Here is a 22,181-nt window from a genome sequence, read left to right on the forward strand (position 1 = left end):
CTCATTTGTGGAATATAAAGTAACAGAATGGGAGACAAACACACAAGGATAGTAGAGATAAGGACCAGGAGGATTGCTCCATGTCTTGGAAGGCAGCCTCATGCTGTGGAAAAGGCAGCTCAGATAGAGAAGGAACCACCAAATAGAGGATGCTTGGATGACCCTCTCGGGATGGGAGAAGTGTGCTGAAAGTAGACTATAGACTGAACATGATGGCCACTTAATACCTGCATTGCAGTCTGCAACACCCTAAAGGAGAGAGAGTAAAAGGGAATGTGCCTGACACAGAGGCGAGGGTGGGGGGGATGGGATGGGATGGGGTGGTAGTGGGAGGGATACTAGGAACATTGGGCACTGGTGGAGGGATGGGTACTAGATCATTGTATGACTGAAACGTAAGCAAAAAAGTTTGTAAGTCTGTAACTGTACCTCGCAGTGATTCATTAAAGAATAAAAAATTTAAGAAAATGATTTACTAGTGTTGTTTATGACTCTGGGGATACCATTTTTGCTCACCGACTGTGGTGGGATTCTACATGTTTTCTCCATTTTTTTCTAGTGTTCTTGTTGTGCCTGCACTGAGTCTTTGTAATTATGCCCCCTCAAAGATATTGAGGGATTAAGCTAGACATTGCTCTCTTGTCTTCTCTGCCCATCTTCACAGAATGTCTGGAAGTATAACTGTGAGCAGCATGTAATTTGTTGCGTAGTGCTGCCTATGTGGCTTCGAGCTTCAGGAACTGTGGTGAGTTCTTAATATGGCATAGGTTGAATGTGAAGGCTGCTGGGACCCACCGGGAGAAGGGGGCTCTGCCTCCCTTCTGGAATAGACACAGTGATATCAGCCAGAGTCAAGTCTCACCTGAGATGGTGGCATAGCAAGCAGAAGGTCAGGCAGGAGCTGTGGCAGGGGCCCTTAAAATGGCACAGGTTGGGTATGGAGGTTGCGGAAAGCCACCCAGTAGGGAGGGGTTCTTCCTCTTGTACTGGAATACCAGTGATATCAGCTGGAGACAAGCCTCACCTGGAATGGTGGAGCAGCAAGTAGATGGTGAGGCAGAGAAGAAGGTCTTATTTCTTTTTGATTCACTTGTTATTTAGCAGTATGTTGTTCATACTTTTGAAGCCTAAATTTTGGGTTTTATGATTACTTTGTAATTTCATGGTATTGTGGTCTCAAAAATACTTGATATTATTTTGATTTTCACTACTTTATGGATACTCAAATTCTGTCCAAGCACATGATCTATCCTGGATAATGTTCCATGTGCACTAGAGAAGAATGTGTATTCTGCTCTTTGAGGGTAATGGTCCATCCCGCGTATATGTGTATTATACCCAGTTTTTCCAGTTCCACATTTAGTACTCATGTTTCTTTATTGTGGTTTATGGTTTATCTGTCCAAAAATGGAAGTGGGGCATTAATATCTCCCAGTAATTTTGTGTTGCTATTGATGCATCTCTACAGGTCTCTTTTTTAGCACTTGCTTTATGAACATTGCTGGTCATTCATTTGATATATATATACATACATACATATATATATATATATATATGAGAGTTAAGTTCTATTGACCCTTAGCTAGTATGTGATGACTATCCCTAGCTCTTATTTTGTTTAGCTGAAATGCTATTTGCTGTTTAATGCTATTTAAGTATTGCTATTTAAAAGTTTGCATAGCCTGTATGATTATTTTCCACACTTTTATTCTGAACCTGTGCTTATTGTGATAATTCAAGTATGTCATTTGGTTTTTTTTGTATGGTTTGTTTTGGGGGTCACAGTTGGATGATTCTGAGCTCAGGAATCACTTGCAGGGCTCAAGGTACTATATGTGGTGCCAGGAATCAAAGCAGGGCTGGCTGACTGTAAGGCAAGTGCCTTATCCACTGTACTGTCTCCCCAGCCCCTAAATGTGTCTCTTGTAAGCAACAGAAGGTTGAATTTTGTTTCCTGATCCATATAGTCACTGTGTTTTTAAATGGAAGAGTTCCACTTGCTAATATTTAGATAAATTACTGATTGAAGAAATATTTTGCCATATGCCTATGAGAAATTTCATTGCTTATGCTGCTTGAACTTTACTTTTTATATAAGTCCATTCTGTTTCTCTAACAGCTGATTTGATGCTACAAGTGACCTCAACTGCTGCTTGGCTGAGAATGATTTTTTCCCTGTTTCAACTCTGATAACCTTTCAGGGTAGAGAATTCTTGAATGAAGGTTGTTTTCATTCAATACTTTGTAATATGTCATTTAATTTTGTTTCTGTTTATATAGTTTAATTAGAAAAAATTGTGAATCTTATGTTTTTCCCTTGAATATGAGTTTTTGCTTTTTCACTGCTTTAAGGAGTCTGTTCTCAATGTTTTTATCAGCGTTCCTTGAAGTTCTATTTGGATTTACTTTGATTGGCACTCTTTCTGCCTTTTCCCATCAGTGTTCCCCGTTCTTTCTTCAAAACTGAGAAATTTGCTACCTAGTATTTTAATTAATCATTCTTACCCACACCTTCTTTCCTCTTCTGCTGGAGTTCCTATGGTTCTGAGGATGTTTCTTGCAATCATTATTTACCAATAATTCTTACATTTCTTTTTATCATTCTATTATCTATTGACTTTTCTTTATTCATGGAGCTGTGCATCATATTTTTGAGGCCAATGATTCAGTTTTTAGTTTTTTATGTTTCACAGCTGAGATCTCCAATTGTATGCTTCAGCCCTTTTGTTTGTATTTGAATGGATTCTATCATTTTTTTCTATTAGGCTTTCCTCATATTTATTGATTCTCTTTGAGAATGTCCTTTTCAAATCAAATCATCCATAGGATTCTGTTCTAAAATCTTCTTCAAGTAGATTTAAAAGGTCTGATATACCCTGAATACACCCCAGGAGTCCAAAAACACATTGCAGAAAAGACATTTGCACTCCTATGTTCATTGCAGCACTACTCACAATAGCCAAAATCTGGAACCAATCCAAGCTGGAAACTTCCCCATAAGGACCCTGCTGGTGAAGCTGCTTGTGTATTCTGAGCCCAAGCTTCAGAAACTCACCTTGTGGCTCTTGCTGGGCTGGGAAGAATGATGTTAATGGTGCGACAATTCAATCCATTGGCAGCTGTGTAGTCTTGGCCAACAAGGTGAAAAATCATCCTGAGACCAATGCTGGGCTAAGCAGCTGTCTGGATCGGGGCTGTGGGATCTCATCCTGAAGCTAGTGCTGTGTTCAGTGGGCATCTAGCAGCACTGAGGGCTTTGATCAGGCCTTTCATCTTGGTATTTGCTTTCATAAGTTGATGTGTTTGACGTTTGATATAAAATATAATTTCAGACGAAAAGTCAACCTTTTTATTTCTCTGGACTAAGAAGCTTTAAGTAGTTTTCTGCTGTCCATTCTCTGGCACACAGACACAGATGCAGGATTTCAGCAGAAGTAGCCTTATTACATTTTATTTGATTTAACTTTGTTTTGGGGGCCACACCTGACTGTTCTCAGGCTTTATTCCTGGCTCTGTCCTTAGAGTTCACTCCTGGAAAACCCATACACACTGTGGGGTCAGCTGCATGCAATACAAGTGCCTTTGCTAATTTACAATCTCTCTGGTCCTATTTTTTTTCTTTTTGGTTCATACCCAGCGATGCACAGGGTTTACTCCTGACTCTGCGCTCAGGAATTATTCCTGACGGTGCTCAGGGGACCATATGGGATGCTGGGAATCGGACCCGGGTTGTCCACATGCACTATCCTACCTGCTGTGCTATTGCTCCCAGCTCTTTGGTCCTATTTTTTTAAATTATTTATTTTATTGAATCACCATGTGGAAAGTTACAAAGTTCTCAGGTTTATGTCTCAGTTATACAATGCTTAAACACCTGTCCTTTCACCAGTGGCCATATTCCACCACCAAAAACCCCAGTATACCTCCCACCCCCACCCCCCCACCCTCGCTTGCGTAACTGATAAATTTCACTTCATTTTCTCTTTACCTTGATTACATTCCATATTTCAACAAAACTCACTATTGTTGTTGGAGTTTCCCCCCACCCCCCCAAAAGCCCTACTGACAAGGAAGCATTTGATAATTAGTTTTCCATTGCTGAAAATTGAAGAGATACAAAGTCGTGTGGCCACAGTAGTGGACACGTGGTTTAATATTTCTGTATTTTAGTATTTTAGTAATTAAGTCCAGGGAGATTTACGTTAGAAATTGCATAATTTTCCTTCCTGGGGCAGTATGGGGCAATTGCTTAATACACAGTCTGGAGACATAGCTGCAAGCAGTTTCTGGGACCAATCAGCAGCAAAGTGGCCGCACCAAAGTGTGGTGGTACTATTTTTTTAATATCAAATTATACCTGTGTTTGCTATTTAACATAGGAAATAAAGGAAAATATTGAAAGATAGAATTGAATCTTCCTTACTTTTATTCATGTTAGCTAGCAGGTAGTTTTCTAACGAACTACTGACTACATTTCTCAAAAATGATGCTGTAGAAAAAAGTGGATCGCAAATAGGGTCAGAGAGATAGTACAGAGAGTAAGGCCTAGCTTACAGCCAGTCTCAGTTCCAAACCCAGCATCATATGGTCACCAAAGCACAACTAGGAGTGATCCCTGTTCACAGAGCCCTGAGGATTGTTGAGTGTTTCCCCCATAACCTCACAACAAATTTATTGCAAATATATTTTAAAATATCACTAATTTTCATCTCTGTCTCTTCACAGTGACTATTTTGAGCCCCGCAGAAAAAGGTAAGAAAATAACATTTTTATATTGATGAGGACTGTATCATTTTATATGCCTTTTTGCGGGGAGGAAGGGGGATTCTGCCAGAGATTCAGCTCACATCTTCTGTGTAAATGCACATACTTTATCTCGAAGTCACATCCCCAGCACTCAAAGTGAATTATATTAAACTTTATACATTGAACAGCTATTCCAGAAATATAACTATATGAGTGGAAAGTTTATGATGGCATTTTTCAGGACGCTTATACAGAGTATAGCCAAACCTGTTTTTGCTGATCCATTTGTCTGTTGGACAGGGATTGTAAAATGAACGGAATTTTTATGGAGAAGGGAATAGTCAACACTCTGCCCATTACACTCTTCTTAGTTTCTTATTGTTGTCCTAGATATTGTGGCTGTTTGTCCAATTCTTCCTCTCTTGAAGGTAGTGAGTAAGGGCCCTATAGATTACTGCTAGTGGTTTCACCATTATAGTTTTAAATATTTACTTACTTCTCTCTACACCTAATCCCTATCTTGACTTGATCTGAAACTTTTCCTACCGTTCTAAGGATAATAAGACATTCTTTTTAAAAAATATGCAAGATAAGTGAGATCTTTAACCAAGCTTTAATTTTTCATTATTTTATCATGTATAATAATGATAAACATCACTTTATAATGCTGCTTCTAATTCTCCTTTTATGTGACTTATAATTGTTGTAGTTTGCTCTCTAGCTCTGTTAGATTGCCTATGCAATCTAATTAAATGTTTTAAAGTTCCAGTTTTCCATTACTGTTTAATAGAGATGTTGATAATTGTAGCATCATAGTAGAGTCTTGGGAAAGAGTAAAGCAGTGCAGATTCAGCAAGTTATGAAAGGTTGAATCCTTATGAATTCATCATAACTCAAAAATTTTGAAAGTTTAAAATGCACTTAATATGTTTAATCTACTAAATATTATATCTTAGTGTAGCATAACAAATATGGAAGAACATTTATATTATCTGCAATTGGACAAAATCATCTTACACAAATTCCATTTTATAATAAAATATGAATATATCTTATAACTTATCAAATAATTTGAAAAACAAAAGGAATGGTTGTATGAATTGTCATAATTAATGTGAAAATATACCACATGTAGCAAAAGTCTTAAACATTGAACTAAAATGAATTGCTGGGTGATAGGGATGCCACAACCTGCTCATCAATTTCTAACTCTTCTAATGAGGCTGAAGAATGACTGAAAGAAGTTTTTTTTACCCTTATGATCATATGGCTGATCAGGAGATACATGTCATATTTTATACCTCTAGCCCATGAAAAGATCAAAATTCAAGATTTAAAAACAGTGTCTACTAAATGCATATTGCTTTCACACTGCCAAATGATCAAAACTGTAGATTTTTTTCAACTTACATCGTAAGTCAAAGAGCATCCAGAGTTTAAAGAACAAATTTTGCCTTTCCCTTTTTCATTAAAATTTTTAATTTATTTTAATGTAGACAAAAGCCACAGTTGTTGATGCAATTCTATACAGAAATTGATTAGATAACAAAGCTTCAATTTTAAAATCAGTAAGTATTAAAATCAATTTTGTGTGAAAATTGTCGTATCTGATCATGGGGTTGTAAAGTCCTTATCTAAGAAGTTATTAAGCTGCTTGTGGCTAGTTGAGTCTTCTGCATTATTGTTTTTGTTTATTGGATTTAGTTGGCTTATATGTTACTTTTCCATTTAAATTGTTGTGCTCCTAATGGAATTTCAGTACTGAGTAGTTAGGAGGTGGTATGAGACGTCAGGATCTATGATCTGGGACAATGAGTTGACACGGAAACATCTGTGGGCAGTGGCAGTGGTTGCTGGGGTTTCCAGAAGTATGGGTGCTTGGGGGAGGTTGCCTAACCCAACTCAAAGAAGATTCCAGAGTTTTAGCCTGGGCACCGTATACCTGAAATTATTTGCACTTTGGTGTCTCTGCAGAGAATATTTGTGAAGTAGTGGAGTTGAGCCCTTGGTGTGGCTGAAAAGATAGGATATAGGTGCAGTTGCTGGGGCTTTGACAGAGCAGAAGCTCAGTCTGTCTGCTTCCTGAGGGCACCCCAGAGTTTTCAACTACCAGGACCAGTATTTCCACAACTTTTCACTGCTTGGTGTGCTTTTCCTGGGAGATTTAGTTAGAGCAGGGCCAGTGGGTGAGTCAACATGACTGTGGCTATGGGAGGTGGGCCAGGTTCTGCCTTTCATCGAATTGAATCTAAGGCATTTTCAATGAATTAAAACCATTAGCCAAAAAACAGAGGCAGAAATCAACAAACGGGATCACATCGTCAAGAAGCTCTGTACCACCAAAGAAACAATGACTAGAGTAAAAAGAAAACCTACAGATTAGGAAAAATCGTTTATCCACAATTCACCTGACAAGCAGTTAATATCCAATATATGTAAAATGTTTAGGCAAAAACCAAAAAACCAAGCCCATTAAAAATGGGAAGAACACACTGGTGAAGGGATGGGTATTCGAGCATTGTATAACTGAGATTTAAACCTGAAAACTTTGTAACTTTCCACATGGTGACTCAATAAAAAATTAAAATTAAAAATAAAATGGGAAGAACAGATGAAGAGACACTACCTTAAAGAAGACATTCTTATGGGGGTGGAGAGACGTTACAGTGGGTAAGGTGCTTCCCTTGCATGCAGCTGACCCAGGCTTGATCTTTGTGCCTTCTTCCCCATATTTTTCCCTGAATCCCACCAGAATCGATCCCTAAGCCCAGTGCCAGGAGTACGCTCTGAACATCTCAGCCACTGTTGGTGGGAATATCACTTATTTCAACTTGTGGTAAAACAGTATAAAAATATCAGTATTGAACTTCCACACAATCCAACAACTCCAATACTCAGCATCTACTCAGCATCTATCCTAAGGGTCCAAAGACATTATTTCAAGATGTTTGTGCCTTATGCTCATTGCAGCACTTTTCACAATAGTCATGATCTGAAAACAACTCAAGTGCCCAACAACAGATGATTAAAGAAATTGTGGTACACAGTGCAATATTACAATAATACAATAATGCAAGAAAACATGAGATAATGCAATTTACTGCTAATTGGATGGAACTGAAGCATATCATGCTGAGTGAAGTCTGTCAGAAGGAGAGGACAAAAACAGAATAATCTTTCTCATTTGTGGGATATAAAGAAACACAGCAAGGGAGCAACAGGTAGCCAAAGGCAACAGAATAAGAGAGTTAGGCTACAGAACTCAGTTTATCTGGGGGAGGTAGGCTAATTAGGAAGGGTTCTTAGGAAATTAGTGGAGGAAAGCAGGCTCTCTGGTGGAAGATGCTGTGTTGGAATAATATACTCATGAAACTATCACTATCACTTGTAAATCAAGGCACCACAATAAAAGAGGGGAATGTATGAGTTATGGACTTGACTATCCAAATTTAAATCCAGACAGTTTGCTGGTAAATTGTGTGGAATCCTTGTGCCAATTTTATTCATTTATTTCATAGATTTATTTCATAGATTTGTGAAAAGTAGGTTAATGATTATAAAACTCTTATAAGAGTAATGAATAAAACACATACTGATGAGAGAATATATTTGTTGCTATCATTGTCTTAGAGCAAGTTTTGAGTGGCCTGTTTTCCTTTATGTTCTTATTCCCCAAATTTTATTTTACTAAAGCACATGATTTACTGTGAGTTCAAAGTGGGTGGGTGCATGATGCTTACATTTGGTGGCTGAGAGCCAACTCCAGAGCCTCTCCAGCAGAGTGACAAAGAGACAGGGGACCACAGACTGATGGTTAAAATGGCTATTGAATGTAGAGCTGTTAGCATACTTATTGAACATCTGCAGGGGTTGAGGTATAGGACTGCACATAGGTGTGATTGATCATTTACAGAGGTAAAGTGTTTCAGTGGAGGCAGTTATCTTGGGAGGATTAAGTCAAGGAGACACTCTGTCTCCCAGGGACATCTACATTGATTTTCTCTTTCCCTTTAGTTGTACATATTAAACAATTAACTTTACTTCTTATTAATACTTGCAGTTATTTGGATAAGCACGGTAAGAGACACAGATTTCAAAACTTAGTTCTCTGGACTCCCAGGGCATACAAAACTTTTTTTTTTGCTTTTTGGGTCACACCTGGCAATGCGCAGGAGTCATTCCTGGCTCATGCACTCAGGAATTATCCCTGGCGGTGTTCAAGGGACCATATGGGATGCTGGGATTCGAACCCTGGTCGGCCACGTGCAAAGCAAACACCCTACCTGCTGTGCTATCACTCCAGCCCCAAGGCATGCAAAACTTTTACTGTAATCCCAGACTAAGTCCTCAGGCTGGTTCAGCTTGTCCATCCCAATGGGGGTCTTGTCTCTTAAGTCATCACAGCTTGCACTAAAACTGTGCTTTTATGCTTTCTAGACTGTCCCATTTCAATGCCAGGGATCTTTGCCGCTTGTCTCCAGTCTATTCCAGTCCCATGGCGTGACCGCCATTTATGGGGTATTAGAAACTACAGTAACTGAAGTCTGAGTCAAGTTATTATGCCAGATGCCCAGGAGTAGATATATTTCAGAGTCAATCAACTCCCAAATTTTAGGATAACAGCATTAATGGTCTTTCTGTATTTAAGCAAAGAACATTGCTCTATAGATAGAGAAGGGAACACCTAGTAGAGAATTTTGGGAGGACCCACTCAGGTTGAAAGCTGCATGTCAAAAGTAGACTATAGACCGAACATGATGGTCACTCAATACCTCTGTTGCAAACTACAACACCCAACAGTAGAGAGAACAAAAGGGAATGCCCTGCCACAGAGGCAGGTCGGGGTGGTGGGTTTGGGGTGTGGGTGGTGGGAGGGATACTGGAAACATTGATGGGGAAGAATGGGCACTGGTGGAGGGATGTAAACCAAATGCAAACATGAAAGTTCATAAGTTTGTAACTGTACCTCACGGTGATTCATTAATAAAAAAAATAAAAGAGAGAAAAAAAAAGAACATTGCTCTATAGTAAAATATGAAAAGGCTATAGAGGGTAGAAAAGCAAGTAATTTACTTCAAATACAAAGTACAGAAACACCAGAAGTTTGGGCTTATAAGTAACCAAGACTGACTTGTGGAATTGTGATAATGAGAGGTAAAGCACAAAGGAAAGGTTAAAGATAAACTCAGGGGATTGGGAGTGCTCACAAGAGCACTGTAAGATTTTCTGAGAGGAGGAAAAGGGGCAGTAGATCGATGAAACCTAAGACACTTAGGGTTAATGTCCAATAACTTGCAAAGGTACTACTATTTGGGTCTCAGACATACAATTTTCTCTCATGGATCCTGCCACCAGTTTTATATTTCCTCCACCAATGTTCCCAGGTTGCCTCTTCTACCTCTTACCCCCACCCCAACCTTCTGTCTTGATAGGCCCCTTTTAAAGTTTGTTTATTTGCATGCTTTCAGGGTTGTTGACTCTGGATTTGAACCATTAGCTCTATCATTTCTTAACACCAACAGTGTACCTTGAACCTTGCTCCCTGCTGCTCCCCATATGTCTCTTCTCCCCCCACCCTGCAACTTATTGTCTTTCCTTCTTCTACTTTCAAATCAAGGATAATTTAGGTATTTCCCCCCTTTATGCCATTTCATTTCCTCATCCAGTTTATTTATTTATTTATTTATTTATTTGGCTTTTTGGGTCACACCCGATGATGCTCAGGGTTTACTCTTGGCAGTGTTCAGGGGTCATATGATATGCCAGGGATTGAACCTGGGCCGACCATGTGCAAGGCAAATGTTCTACCGCTCTCATATCGTTCTGGCTCCTCATTTACTTTAAATAAACTGGCTCGTCAGTTACTTTAAATGCCACGTAGAAGTGATATTCTTCTTTTTCTTCTGGCTTACTTCATTTAACATATTTTCTAGTTCCATCCACGTTGTAGAAAATTGCATGACTTCATCATTTCTTAGTGCTGCATAGTATTCAATTGTGTATACCACATCTTCATGAAACACTGACCTGTTTTTGAAGGTCTAGGTTGGTTCCAAATCTTAGCTATTGTACTGTGTGTTTCAATGAATAGTGGTGTGTATATATTCTTTTGAATGAATGTTTTTCTGTGCTGCGGAAAATTCCCCAAAGTGGAGTTGCTGGGTCTTATATGCTTAATTTTAAGTTGTCTGAGAACCCTCCATACTGTTTTCCATAATGATTATACCAGACAATATTCCCACCAGCGGTGGATGAGAGTTCTTTTTTCACCACATCCTGGCCAACACAGATTGCTGCCTTTTTTTAAATTAAAAAGCAGTGAGAAATTTCAGGATAGCATATTTTCTAACAGCTTCATAGTATTTCATTGTGCAAATGTACCATCATTTCTTTAACCAGTTGTCTGTTCTCGGGCAGTCGGTTTGTTTCCAGATTATGACTATTGTGAACAGTGCTATAATTAAACGTGCAGATTTCATTTCTACTGTGCTTTTTTGCACTCATGGGATATATTCCCAGAAGTGGTATTGCTGGGTCACATGGAAGCTCAATTTCTAGTTTTTTGAGGAATATCCATGTTGTTTTTCAACTATTTATGAATGTGAGTCTCTCTCTCTCCTCATCTGTGCCAGCACTGATTGTCCTTGTTCTCAGTCTCTGTGGTGTGAGATGATATCTCATTGTTGTATTCATTTGCATCTACCTGATGATTAGGGATTTAGAGCATTTTTGCTTGTAAGTGGATGATTATGGAAAGTATCTTACTAAGGGAAATGAGTCAGGGACAGACAGAATGATTGCACTCATTTGTGGAATATAACACAACATAGTATGAGACTAATAGCCAAGGACAGCAAGACAAGGGTCAGGAGGATCGCTCCATTGTTGGAAACCTGCCTCAAGTACTGGGGGAGAAGGCAGTTAGGATGGAGAAGGGACCACTAAGTCAGTGATGTTTGAAGGAATCACTCAGGATGGGAAGTATGTGCTGAAAGTATACAAAGGACCAAACATCATGGCCTCTTTGTATCTGTACTACAAACCATAATGCCCCAAAGTAGGGAGAGTAAGAAGGAACATGCCTGTCATAGATACAGGGGGTGGGGTGCGGTGGGGTTGGTAAGAGGGATGCTGGGGACCTTGGTGGTGGAAAAGTAGGCTGATGGAAGTATGGGTGTTACATCTCTGTATGACTGAAATTCAATCATGAAAGCTTTGTAATTGTATCTCATGGCAATTATATTGAAAAAATAGTGAGATACACAGTTACAAAGTTGTTGTGCCATTTTGATCTGATTTTTTTGCATGAAGTTAGAAGAGGACTGAGTGAAGTTTTTTTTGCATGTATCTGCTGAGTTTTCCTCGCAGCGCTTGTTGAAGAGGTTTTCCTTGTTCCACTTAATATTACTTACTTTTAAAAATAAAATATTGGATGATCATATGATTGAGTATCTGTGTCAGGACACTCAATTCTGTTACATTGATCTGCAAGTCTTTATTCCATTACCATTCTGCTTTAATTACTACCACTTTGTAGTACAGTTTGAAGTTGGGAAAAGTGATGCCTCCCAGCTTGTTTTGTGTTTGCCTTTGGGTTATATAATTGTTTTTCATTCCTTTACTCTGAGCCTGTGTCTATCCTTTGATTTTAAATGTGTTTCCTGTAAGCAGCAGATGGATAGATTTTGTTTCCTGATCCATTCCATCATGCTGTGTCTTTTTATATGAAAGTTTAGTCCATTAGCATTTAGAGAAATTATTGATACAAGAGGCTGTATTGTAATTCATTTTGTGGTATTTTTCTTCTACAATTCACTGATTTGTTTATATATATAAATGGTCTTTAAGTATTTCTTTCAAGGCTGGTTTAGTTATAGCAAATGCTGTCAACTTAAGTTTGTGTGAGAATGTCTTTATCCTTTCCTCCCGTCTAAATCAGAGTGTCACAGGGTACTAGACTCTAGGTTGAAAATATTTTCAGTAGTTTGAACATGTCTTTCTGCTCTTTCCCTCCCGTATCCTTTCACAGGAGAAATCTGTTGTGATTCTTATGTTATTTTCCTTATATTTTAAGGTTTCTCTTCTTTCTAGAAGATTTAAGAAGTCTGTTTCTCTCTTTAGATTTTGGCATTTTGATTCCTCTTTGTCTTGGCATTGTTCTGTTTGGGTTTGTTTTGCTTGGTACTCTTTGGACCTTGTAAGTCTGTATATCAGCCTTCCTCCAGAAGAGGGGAAATCCTTGGCTATGATTTTCCCCTCCAGTTGGTCTTGCCATTTCCTGTTGTCTTCTCTTTCTCATATTCATATAATTCTAATATTGTTCCTCTTGGTGTTATCCCTTAATTACATTCTCTTTCATTCTAGAGCTCATTTTGTTTTAACGGTTCCCTACCAATTCTGGCTTGTATTTTGTCTTCAAATCTATGTGGTTCTCTACCTGTGAAGTTAGTTCTGCTGCTATGGTTTGCTATTGTGTTCTTTCAGTTCCTTCAGTTCATTTTGTATGGAATATGTCATCTTTTATTTTAGTTCTTTGAGTTGGTTGAATTTCACATCTAGTGATTGCTTAATTTCAGTGGCCAGTCCTTGCTTAATTTACTTCTTTCTTTCTTTCTTTCTTTCTTTCTTTCTTTCTTTCTTTCTTTCTTTCTTTCTTTCTTTCTTTCTTTCTTTCTTTCTTTCTTTCTTTCTTTCTTTCTTCCTTCCTTCCTTCCTTCCTTCCTTCCTTCCTTCCTTCCTTCCTTCCTTCCTTCCTTCCTTCCTTCCTTCCTTCCTTTCTTTCTTTCTTTCTTTCTTTCTTTCTTTCTTTCTTTCTTTCTTTCTTCTTCTCTCTCTCTCTCTTTCTTTCTTTTCTTTCTTTCTTCCTTCCTTTCCTTTTTGTCCTTGCTTAATTGCCATTGTAGTAACTGTTGATTTCAGGTGTTAATTGTCCAGGCTCAAGGTTTTTAATGGGCTTTAATGAGAGTCACCTGGGTTTCTACCTCTGTCTTACACAGCACTTGGTTTCCTTAGTTTCCCCTTGTTCTCTGAGTTTCATGTGGATTAATGTTGGAGGTTTGGATTCTCACTTACTTTCAAAACTGATATGTTCAGTGTTTATACCAGTGTACTACTATTAATACCTCTGTTGTTCATGTTATTTCCTTTACCATGTAGAGCTATTAAACTATAACAAAAGTTTTGAACTGGTAACTTTGTTTAGTTGACTGTAAAATGTCAGTGAAGTATGTTTATTGCATTCACTGGCTTCAGTATGAAGAGTGTGTTCAGTAATAATCTCAATGGATGCTAACACGGTTTCCGGTTTGAGAAGTTGAGTTGATGTTAGATGGTGCAACTCCCTGATCTAGGGGTGGGTCAGTGAGAAGGGAGACCTCAAGGTCGCAAGTCTATTCCAGGCCTGGCCAGGGGGACCTTAAGGAACTTTTGATTATAATCACAGTTTGTATATCGATTGATCAACATATCTATTTCTTGCTGAGACAGCTTGTAAGGTTGCAGAATTATGGATATTTTTGCACGTTTTCTAGGTTGCTCAAGGTTTTTTGCATTATCCTTACATTTTCTGTAGCATCATTTATAACTTTTATTTATTTATTTATTTATTTTGCTTTTTGGGTCACACCCAGCGGTGCACAGGGGTTACTCCTGGCTCTACACTCAGAAATTACTCCTGTGGTGCTGGAGACCATATGGGATGCTGGGAATTGAACCCGGGTCGGCTGCGAGCAAGGCAAACGCCCTACCCGCTGTGCTATCACTCCAGCCCCATAACTTTTAATTCTGATGATTTTTTTTTTGGACATTGGTTCACACTCGTCAGGACTATTCACTAATTAATTAACTGATGCTTAATAGATCTTCCTATTGGCCATTTGTATGTCTGTTGAGCCATGTCTGTTCAGATATTCTCTCTGTGTTTTTTGTTTGTTTGTTTATGGTGGGGGAAGATACCCAATCATGCTCAGGGTTTTCTCCTGGCTTTGCATTCATGGATCACTTGGTGCTTGGGGGGTCATATGGGATGCTGAGGATTGAACCCAGGGTTGACCACATGCAAGGCATCTATCTCCCCTTTTATTTATTTATTTACTGTTTTTTTTAAAGCATGATCTTTTATTTTATTTATTTATTTTTGCTTTTTGGGTCACACTCGGCGATGCTCAGGGACTACTCCTGGCTCTGCACTCAGGAATTACTCATGGCGGTGCTTGGGGGACCATATGGGATGCAGGGAATCGAACTTGGGTTGGCCGCGTGCAAGGCAAACGCCCTACCCGCTGTGCTATTGCTCCAGCCCCTATCTCCCCATTTTATGTTATTGTTGTTTCCTGAGGGTTTTATATATCTTGGATAGTAGGCATCTGTCAGATGGATAGTGGGCAGATAATTTCTCCTTTAAGTGGGATATGTTTTTAAACTTAATTTTGATTAAATTATCGTGAATTTCAACGTTGCAAAGTAATATATGTTGATTTTCAGTCATATGATGTTCCAACACCAGGCCTTTCACCACAAATTGCTCACTTCCTTTAACTAATGTGTTCATTTCCCCCCATCTCCCTTGCATGCCTCTGTGGCAGGCACTTTTTTTTCAGGCACTTTGTTTTACAACTCTGTTACTGATAGGGTATTATACGTAGCTCTTTACCTCCTTTTAGCACCCTGTCCTACTTCAGTGTGTCCTCTTTACTCTACCATCATCATAGTATTTCCTTCCCTGTCCTATCTCCCCATTCCCCAGTCGTGAGCTTTCTACTGAAATTAAGTTCTCATGTTCTTCACTTCTGTAAACTTTGAGCATTTTTTAATCCCGGAATTTGTTGTCTTATATCCCACATATGAAAGAGATCATTCTGTTTCTATTCCTCTCACTCTCTCTTCGTGATCAAATTGCATGACTTCATTTTTGTTGTTGCTTTTTTGCTATACCTTGCTGTGATGCTCAGGGGTTACTCCTGGTGATACTTTGGGGATCGTATGGAATTCTAAGGATTGAGCCAGGGTGGGCCACGTGCAATGCAAGTACCTTACCTGCTCTTCTATCATTTTGGTCTTAAATTCATTGTTTCTTAGGGACAAATAATTTTCCATTGTATGTGTACTAGTGTTTTTATCCACTATCTATTCTTGGGCACTTGAGTTGTTTACAAATTTGGGATATTGTGGATAGTGATGCAATGATCAAAGGATTACATGTGTCTTTTCTGTATTTGAATTTTTTTACCCTTGGTGTATATTCCAAGGTTTGGCACTAGCGGGTGTCATTGAAGCTCAATTTCTAGTTTTTTGAGGACTGTTGGAAAACTATATGAAGAGTTGACATTCCTGCCAGCAGTGAATGAGGGTCCATTTCCTCCCCCTCTCCACATCTACACCAATGCTAGTTGTTATTGTCCTTTTGATGTGTTCCTGTCTCTATGGTGTGAATTGATACCTCATTGTTTTGCTTTAAATTTCCTTGATGGTTACTGGTGCAGAGCATTTTTCCCCATATGCCTTTTAGCCATTTGTATTTCTTCCTTGAAGAAATATGTTTATCGTTTCTCCCCATTTTTTTATCATGTTGGATTTTGGGGTAAATTTCTACCAGAGCCTTATATATATTGGATATTAAGGCTTTATAAGATAAATGGCACAAAATAATTTCTGTCTGTGGGGTGATTTTGTATTATGGTCATCTTTACCTTTAAGGTACAGAAGATTCTTACCTTAATGTAGTCTCATTTGTTTGCTTTTCTTTCAGGTGCTTGGTCAATGACATTGTATACTTAAATATACCTTTAGCATAAATGTCATTGAGAGTTCTATGTTTTTCTTTGTGTACCTTAGAGATTCAGTTTTGATTGAGATCTTTAATCCATTTTGGTTTGACTGATGTACATGGCATTAGGAAGGGGTTTGAGGTCACTTTTTTGCATGTGCTTGACCTTTCTTCAATCACTTGTTTAAGAGGTTGCCTTACTCTTCTTCAGTTTTTGCTCCTTTGATATTGATGCCTCCCATTTAATTTTTTCCTAACATCGCATTAGCTATTCCATGAGGTTAATTTTGCAGCCTTGCGCTTCTGGGAGCTTGCTTTTAAGTCTCTAGATGCTGGCCATTGACAGGATTACACGGAGCCGGGGGCAATCCCTGGGTGTGACCACCTAGCTACTGGGAAATAGGAAATCTGGGTGGAGCAGGCCCAGTCCCGATCCGAGCAGCCTTGGAGGTCTCAGCCCCGGGTCCCCCACACCTGGGTTCCTCCACCGGTTCCTTCATGCGTGAGGCTCGTTCGAACGTGTGGAAAGAGGCCTTGAATATGGCTGTGGCTAGGCTCTGGAGGTCTTTGGCCACTGGGAGCTCTGCTCCGGGGGGCAGGGAAGCTGGAACCATCCCCTCCAAGGAAGCTCCGGGGAAGACAGCCATGCGCGAGGGCGAGAGACTCTGCAAATTAACCTCATGGAATAGCTAATGCATTATCTTATACCCTACTTCTCCCTCTGGAGATCCTGGCAAACTACTAGGAGTTTCCTGCCCACATGGGAGAGTCTCACAAGGTCCCCATGGTGTATTTATATGCCAAAACCAGTAGTAAGCTGGGTCTCATTCCCCTGACACTGTAAGAGCCTCCAGTACGGCATCGTTGGAAGGATGAGTAGAAAGAGGCTTCTAAAATCTCAGGGCTTGGACGAATGGAGACAGCTCCAGAAATTCGACGATCAACGGGATGATGATGATGATGATGATGATGAGGTTAATTGTTTCATATATATTTAAGGAATGTTGAATATTTCATTGAATAATGACTCGAATGTTCTAATAGGGACTGTATTGAATCTGTATAATGCTTTTGGGGACTATTACCCTATTACCATTTTTCAATATTGATTCTCCCAACCCATGAATGGGCAATGTATTTCCATTTCCTTGTTCCTTCTTAATTATTTTAGTAATACTTTGTAATTTTGTTGGCATATGTCTTTCTTTTTTTTTAATTTTTATTAAATCACCATGTGGAAAGTTACAAAGTTCTCAGGTTTATATGTCAGTTATGCAATATTCAAACACCCATCCCTTCACCAGTGCCCATATTCCACCACCAGAAACCCCAGTATACCCCCCGCCCCCACCCCCTACCCCCTACTGTATAACTAATGAATTTCACTTCATTTTTTCTTTACCTTGATTACATTTCATAATTCAACACAAAACTCACTATAGTTGTTGGAGTTTCCAACCAAGAGAGACAGACCTACTACATTTTATAATTAGTTTTTCATTGCTGGAAATGAAGAGATATGTAGGGCATATGTCTTTCACCTCTTTTGTTAAACTGATTCCTAAATATTGATTTTCTGTGGCATAATTGTGAATGGGATTGTTTTTCAGATTTCTCTCTCATCTGTTTCATTATTTTCATACAGTAAGGCCATGTACTTTGATTTGATGATTTTGTAGACTTTTGCTTTACTATAAAAGTCTATTAATTCTAAGAGGCTTTTATGGAGATTTTAGAGTTTTTAAAGTACAGTATATTATATGCCAGTAGTGAGAGCCTGACTTCTTTTCTTAGCTGGCTGCCTTTAATATCTCTTTTTCACCTAATTGCTATGACAAGTGCTTCCAATACTATACTGAACAGAAGTGGTCAAATTGGACAACCTTGTCCTCTGACAGCTCTTAGAGTGAAGGCTTTCAGTTTTTTACCATTGAGTATAATATTAGTTGTGGAGTTGTGGTAGATGGCTTTGACTTTATTGAGAACAGTTCCTTCAACCCCCATGTTACTGAGAGTCTTTATCACAAATGGGTGTTGGATCTTGTCAAATGCTTTTTCTGCATCTATTAATATAATCATCACTGTATCACTGTCATCCCGTTGCTCATCAATTTGTTCGAGTGGACACCAGTAACGTCTCATATGACTTTTAATTTTTCTTGTATGGATATGATGTATTATGTTGACTGAGTTGCATATGTTAAAACATCCTTACACCTCTCAGGCTGCAGGGAGCTTGTGCCATCGGACCATCAGACCCCGAGAGCTGCCACCAGCGCCGCTGGAGCAGGGGTAAAGGAGACACCCACCCCACTTTTCAATATAGTTGTTGGTGCTGAAAAAAATCCGTACATACACAGGATGAATTCCACTTCTTCATGGTGTCTGACCCTTTTGATGTGGATTCTTTTTGCTAGTTTTTTTGAGGATCTTTGTATCTGTGTTCATCAAGGATATGGATCTGGAGTTATTCTTTTTTTGGGTGCTATATCTGTCTGCTTTTGGTATCAGTGTAATGTTTGCTCCATAGAAACTGTTTGGGAGTCTTTGTGTTTCCTCAATTTCCTGAATGAGTCAGAAATGGATCAGCAGTAACTCTTCTTTAAATGTTTGAAAGAAGTCACTAATGAACTGTCTGGGTCTGGGTGTTTGGGGGCTACATCTGGAAGTGCTCAGGAATTATTCCTGGCTCTGTGCTCAAACATCATTCCTGGTGGTGCTCTGGGGACCACAGAGATTGCTGGGGATAAAACCCATATTTTCTGCATGCAATGTGAGCACCTTACCTGCTGTACCTTACTTTGGATTTTGTACCTACTGTACCTTACCTGCTTTGGCCCCAAAGGCATTTATTTTAAGAGAGATTTTTTATTTTGGCTTTTTGGCTCCCACCCGGCAATGCACAGGGATTACTCCTGGCTTTAAACTCAGGAACTATTCCTGGCGGTGCTTGGGGGACCATATGGGATGCTGAGAATCTAACACCGGTTGACCGCATGCAAGGCAAACGCCCTACTCACTGTACTATCGCTCCAGTCCCAAGGGGAGACTTTTGATTACCATTTTGATTTCTTCTATAGTAATTGATCTGTTCAGATGTTTCATATCTTCTTGATTGAACCTTGGGAGGATATAGGAATCTAAGAATGTATCCATTTCTTTTAGGTTCTCTTGTTTCATCACAAAATTATTTTCAAAGTAATTCCTAATAATTCTTTGAATTTTTTGTAGTATCTGTTGTGCCTTCCTGCTCCTCCAGGATACCAATAATTCTTATGTTGTTTCTCTTGAATTCATCCCAAATTCCTGTTATATGTTCATTCATTCTAATGCTTTTGCCCACCTTCTGTTGCTTTATAGAGGTTTTCTGCATCTCATTCTGGAGCTCACTGCTGCTATCGTGTTGCTAAGTCTTCCATTGGGTTTTTTTTTCATTTTGCCTACGACATTCTTTAGTTATGTCTTTTCTGGTTCTAGTTTACTCACTTTATTGTATTTTACTGGCTATATGTACTACAGTTTCTTTGATGTCATTGAACATTTTAAAAATTTCTTCTCTAAAGTTCTTTTCTGAAGGTGATATAGCTATTTAGTATTAGTTGAGACTTCGTGGCTACTGTCTTCGATCACTAAATGTGGTGGGGTGCTATGCTGTTTTCCCACTGTTTTCCTCTGTTGTAGTCTGGGGGGTAAGTCTTTTCCTTTCACCTGTCAGCATCATCCTCACTGCCATGGAGGTCTTTGGGGGAAGATGATGAGTGCTGGTCTTTAACTTCCCTGTAGAAGTTTACTCCATTCCAATATGATGTTACCATGTACTTGTGTAGAGTTTCTCATGCTGGTTCCAAGAATATGTTCTATGATCTGAAACTGCTGCTACTCTGGAATTAGGATTCTATTATTTCTTGCTACTGCAGCTACTTTTGTGAGTTCTGGGAGGGAATGGTTATTGGAGCTAGAGCACGGTATATTTGGAAGTAGCCAAGAGGCCATAGTGTGAGTTCAGTACAAGAGACCAAGGTGTAGCTCTTATTTGATATGGAGAAGGAGATTATTTTCCATCTGTCTGCTTCAGAGAAATGTGGCTTCTTTGACCTGTGGGTGGTGCCGGGGTCTTCTCCATCACCTCTTGTCGTTGGATGTGCTAATCTTTGAGTGAAAGTTTCTCTTGCAGTGCAGATGCTTTATACTGGAAATTCTTTTGCATATGTTTTGTATACACAAATATAATACTATACAACTATTCTTATATGAGTATAATCATAATATTAATACAGTGTAATAATAAAAATATATAAATGTAATTCCATTTGTATGTTGTTTCTTGTCTTCCTTGCCAGTGAAGTTAAAATACTGAAAACATCATAGAAACCAATATAATGAAATGTTTTGTCTATATTTTTCTATCTATTTTATGCATTTGTGTTAGCATATTGTAGGATAACATAGCCTCAGTAGTTTAGGTTTATTGGGTTACTCCCGTTACAGTGCTCCTATTCCTCTTTGTTTATTTGTAGCTTCTTTCTTAGTGTTCTGTTGACTTGTAAATAATGTTTTTCTCTTCTCCTTGAGTCCTTTGCATAGTTTATTCAGAGCAAGTCCTTTTTGTATGGACACAGGAAGACTTAACAAATGTTATGCTTTTGTAACCTGGGAGTCATTTAACTCTACATGATATTTTCCTCCAGGGCATCTGTTCTCTTGACCTAAGCCTCAGCTGCCCTTACTTCCTAGCACCCCCAAAGCACGGTCCCGACGTGGGACAAGAAGGACCCAGGGCAAGCGGTGAGTTGTGTGCTACCCTGGCATCGAGATGGGCCTGGCCAAAGTGCCTAATGCTTAACTATAAGTTAAGAGCTTGATCATGGACAAATGCTGTCATGATCCAAACAGTGATACTAGATTTGGACCCTGCTAGGGTGAGGAATGATTAATCTGGCCTGAGTGCTGTGGTCTGAGCCTGTGGCAAGATGTTGCCAGGAGAGCTGCCTTGCAAGCCTCAATGTATCCCTTGCTATGTCCATACAAAAATAACTAGTATTAAGATGTTAATAAGTTCCTGGACTAAGGAAAAGAAAAAAACCTTAAGAGTGAGGAAGGGCTTTGGAGTGCCCTGCCCTCAGGAAGGGCTTTCTTATGTTGATTTGGCTACCTGGCTGGTTGTAGCCTAGAGGGCAAGGTGGGAGAGACAAGGAGGAGAGGAGAGAGAGAAGCCAGAGAGAGGCAGCAGTTGAGCAGTAGATCCAGAGAGAGGCCAGAGCTGGGAGTGCGGGAGATGAGAAAGATTGAAGATTGAATAAACGGTAACTAATCAGCAACCAGCTTGGTCCTCGTTCTTCCTTTGCCTGTCCTTGACCACCGGCCGTCCCGATCCAGTCCACACACTGCGGTTCCAGAGCACGGAACGCGGGTGGAGAGACAGAGCCGCCCGGAGAGCCCGCGAGTGCACGCGCCCCCTCGGCGAGCTTTAGTTTTTTACAGCTGGTGTCCCTGGAGCGGGCCTGAACTACCAGCTAAAGGTAAGAATAGCGTTCGGTGCACCCCACTCTAGAAAGTGAGTGGGAGAACAGGATTTTTTTAGTGTGCTGTGGATTAAAATCCGAACAGCAATCCTCCACTAAGATGGGACAGATTCTGGGCCTTCCCAAGATCTTTCATATTTTCTCGAGCC

The 22,181-nt window shown here is 39.4% G+C and overlaps 1 protein-coding gene across 2 annotated transcripts in view; it reads left to right on the plus strand.

Annotated features, from left to right (window-relative positions):
• The window catches only part of ZDHHC15 (zinc finger DHHC-type palmitoyltransferase 15), a 177,400-nt gene that overhangs the window by 35,980 nt on the left and 119,239 nt on the right, over positions 1–22,181 (plus strand). The window contains exon 2 of one of the 2 annotated variants that reach the window (XM_004620918.2): positions 4,726–4,752. The exons of the other annotated variant lie outside the window; for it this stretch is intronic. Within the exon in view, the coding sequence (XP_004620975.1) occupies positions 4,726–4,752 (27 nt within the window). The remainder of the gene's footprint in view (positions 1–4,725; positions 4,753–22,181) is intronic. 2 annotated transcript variants of the gene reach the window in all.

This window comes from Sorex araneus, chromosome X, assembly GCF_027595985.1.
Source record: "Sorex araneus isolate mSorAra2 chromosome X, mSorAra2.pri, whole genome shotgun sequence".
Lineage (NCBI taxonomy): Eukaryota > Metazoa > Chordata > Mammalia > Eulipotyphla > Soricidae > Sorex > Sorex araneus.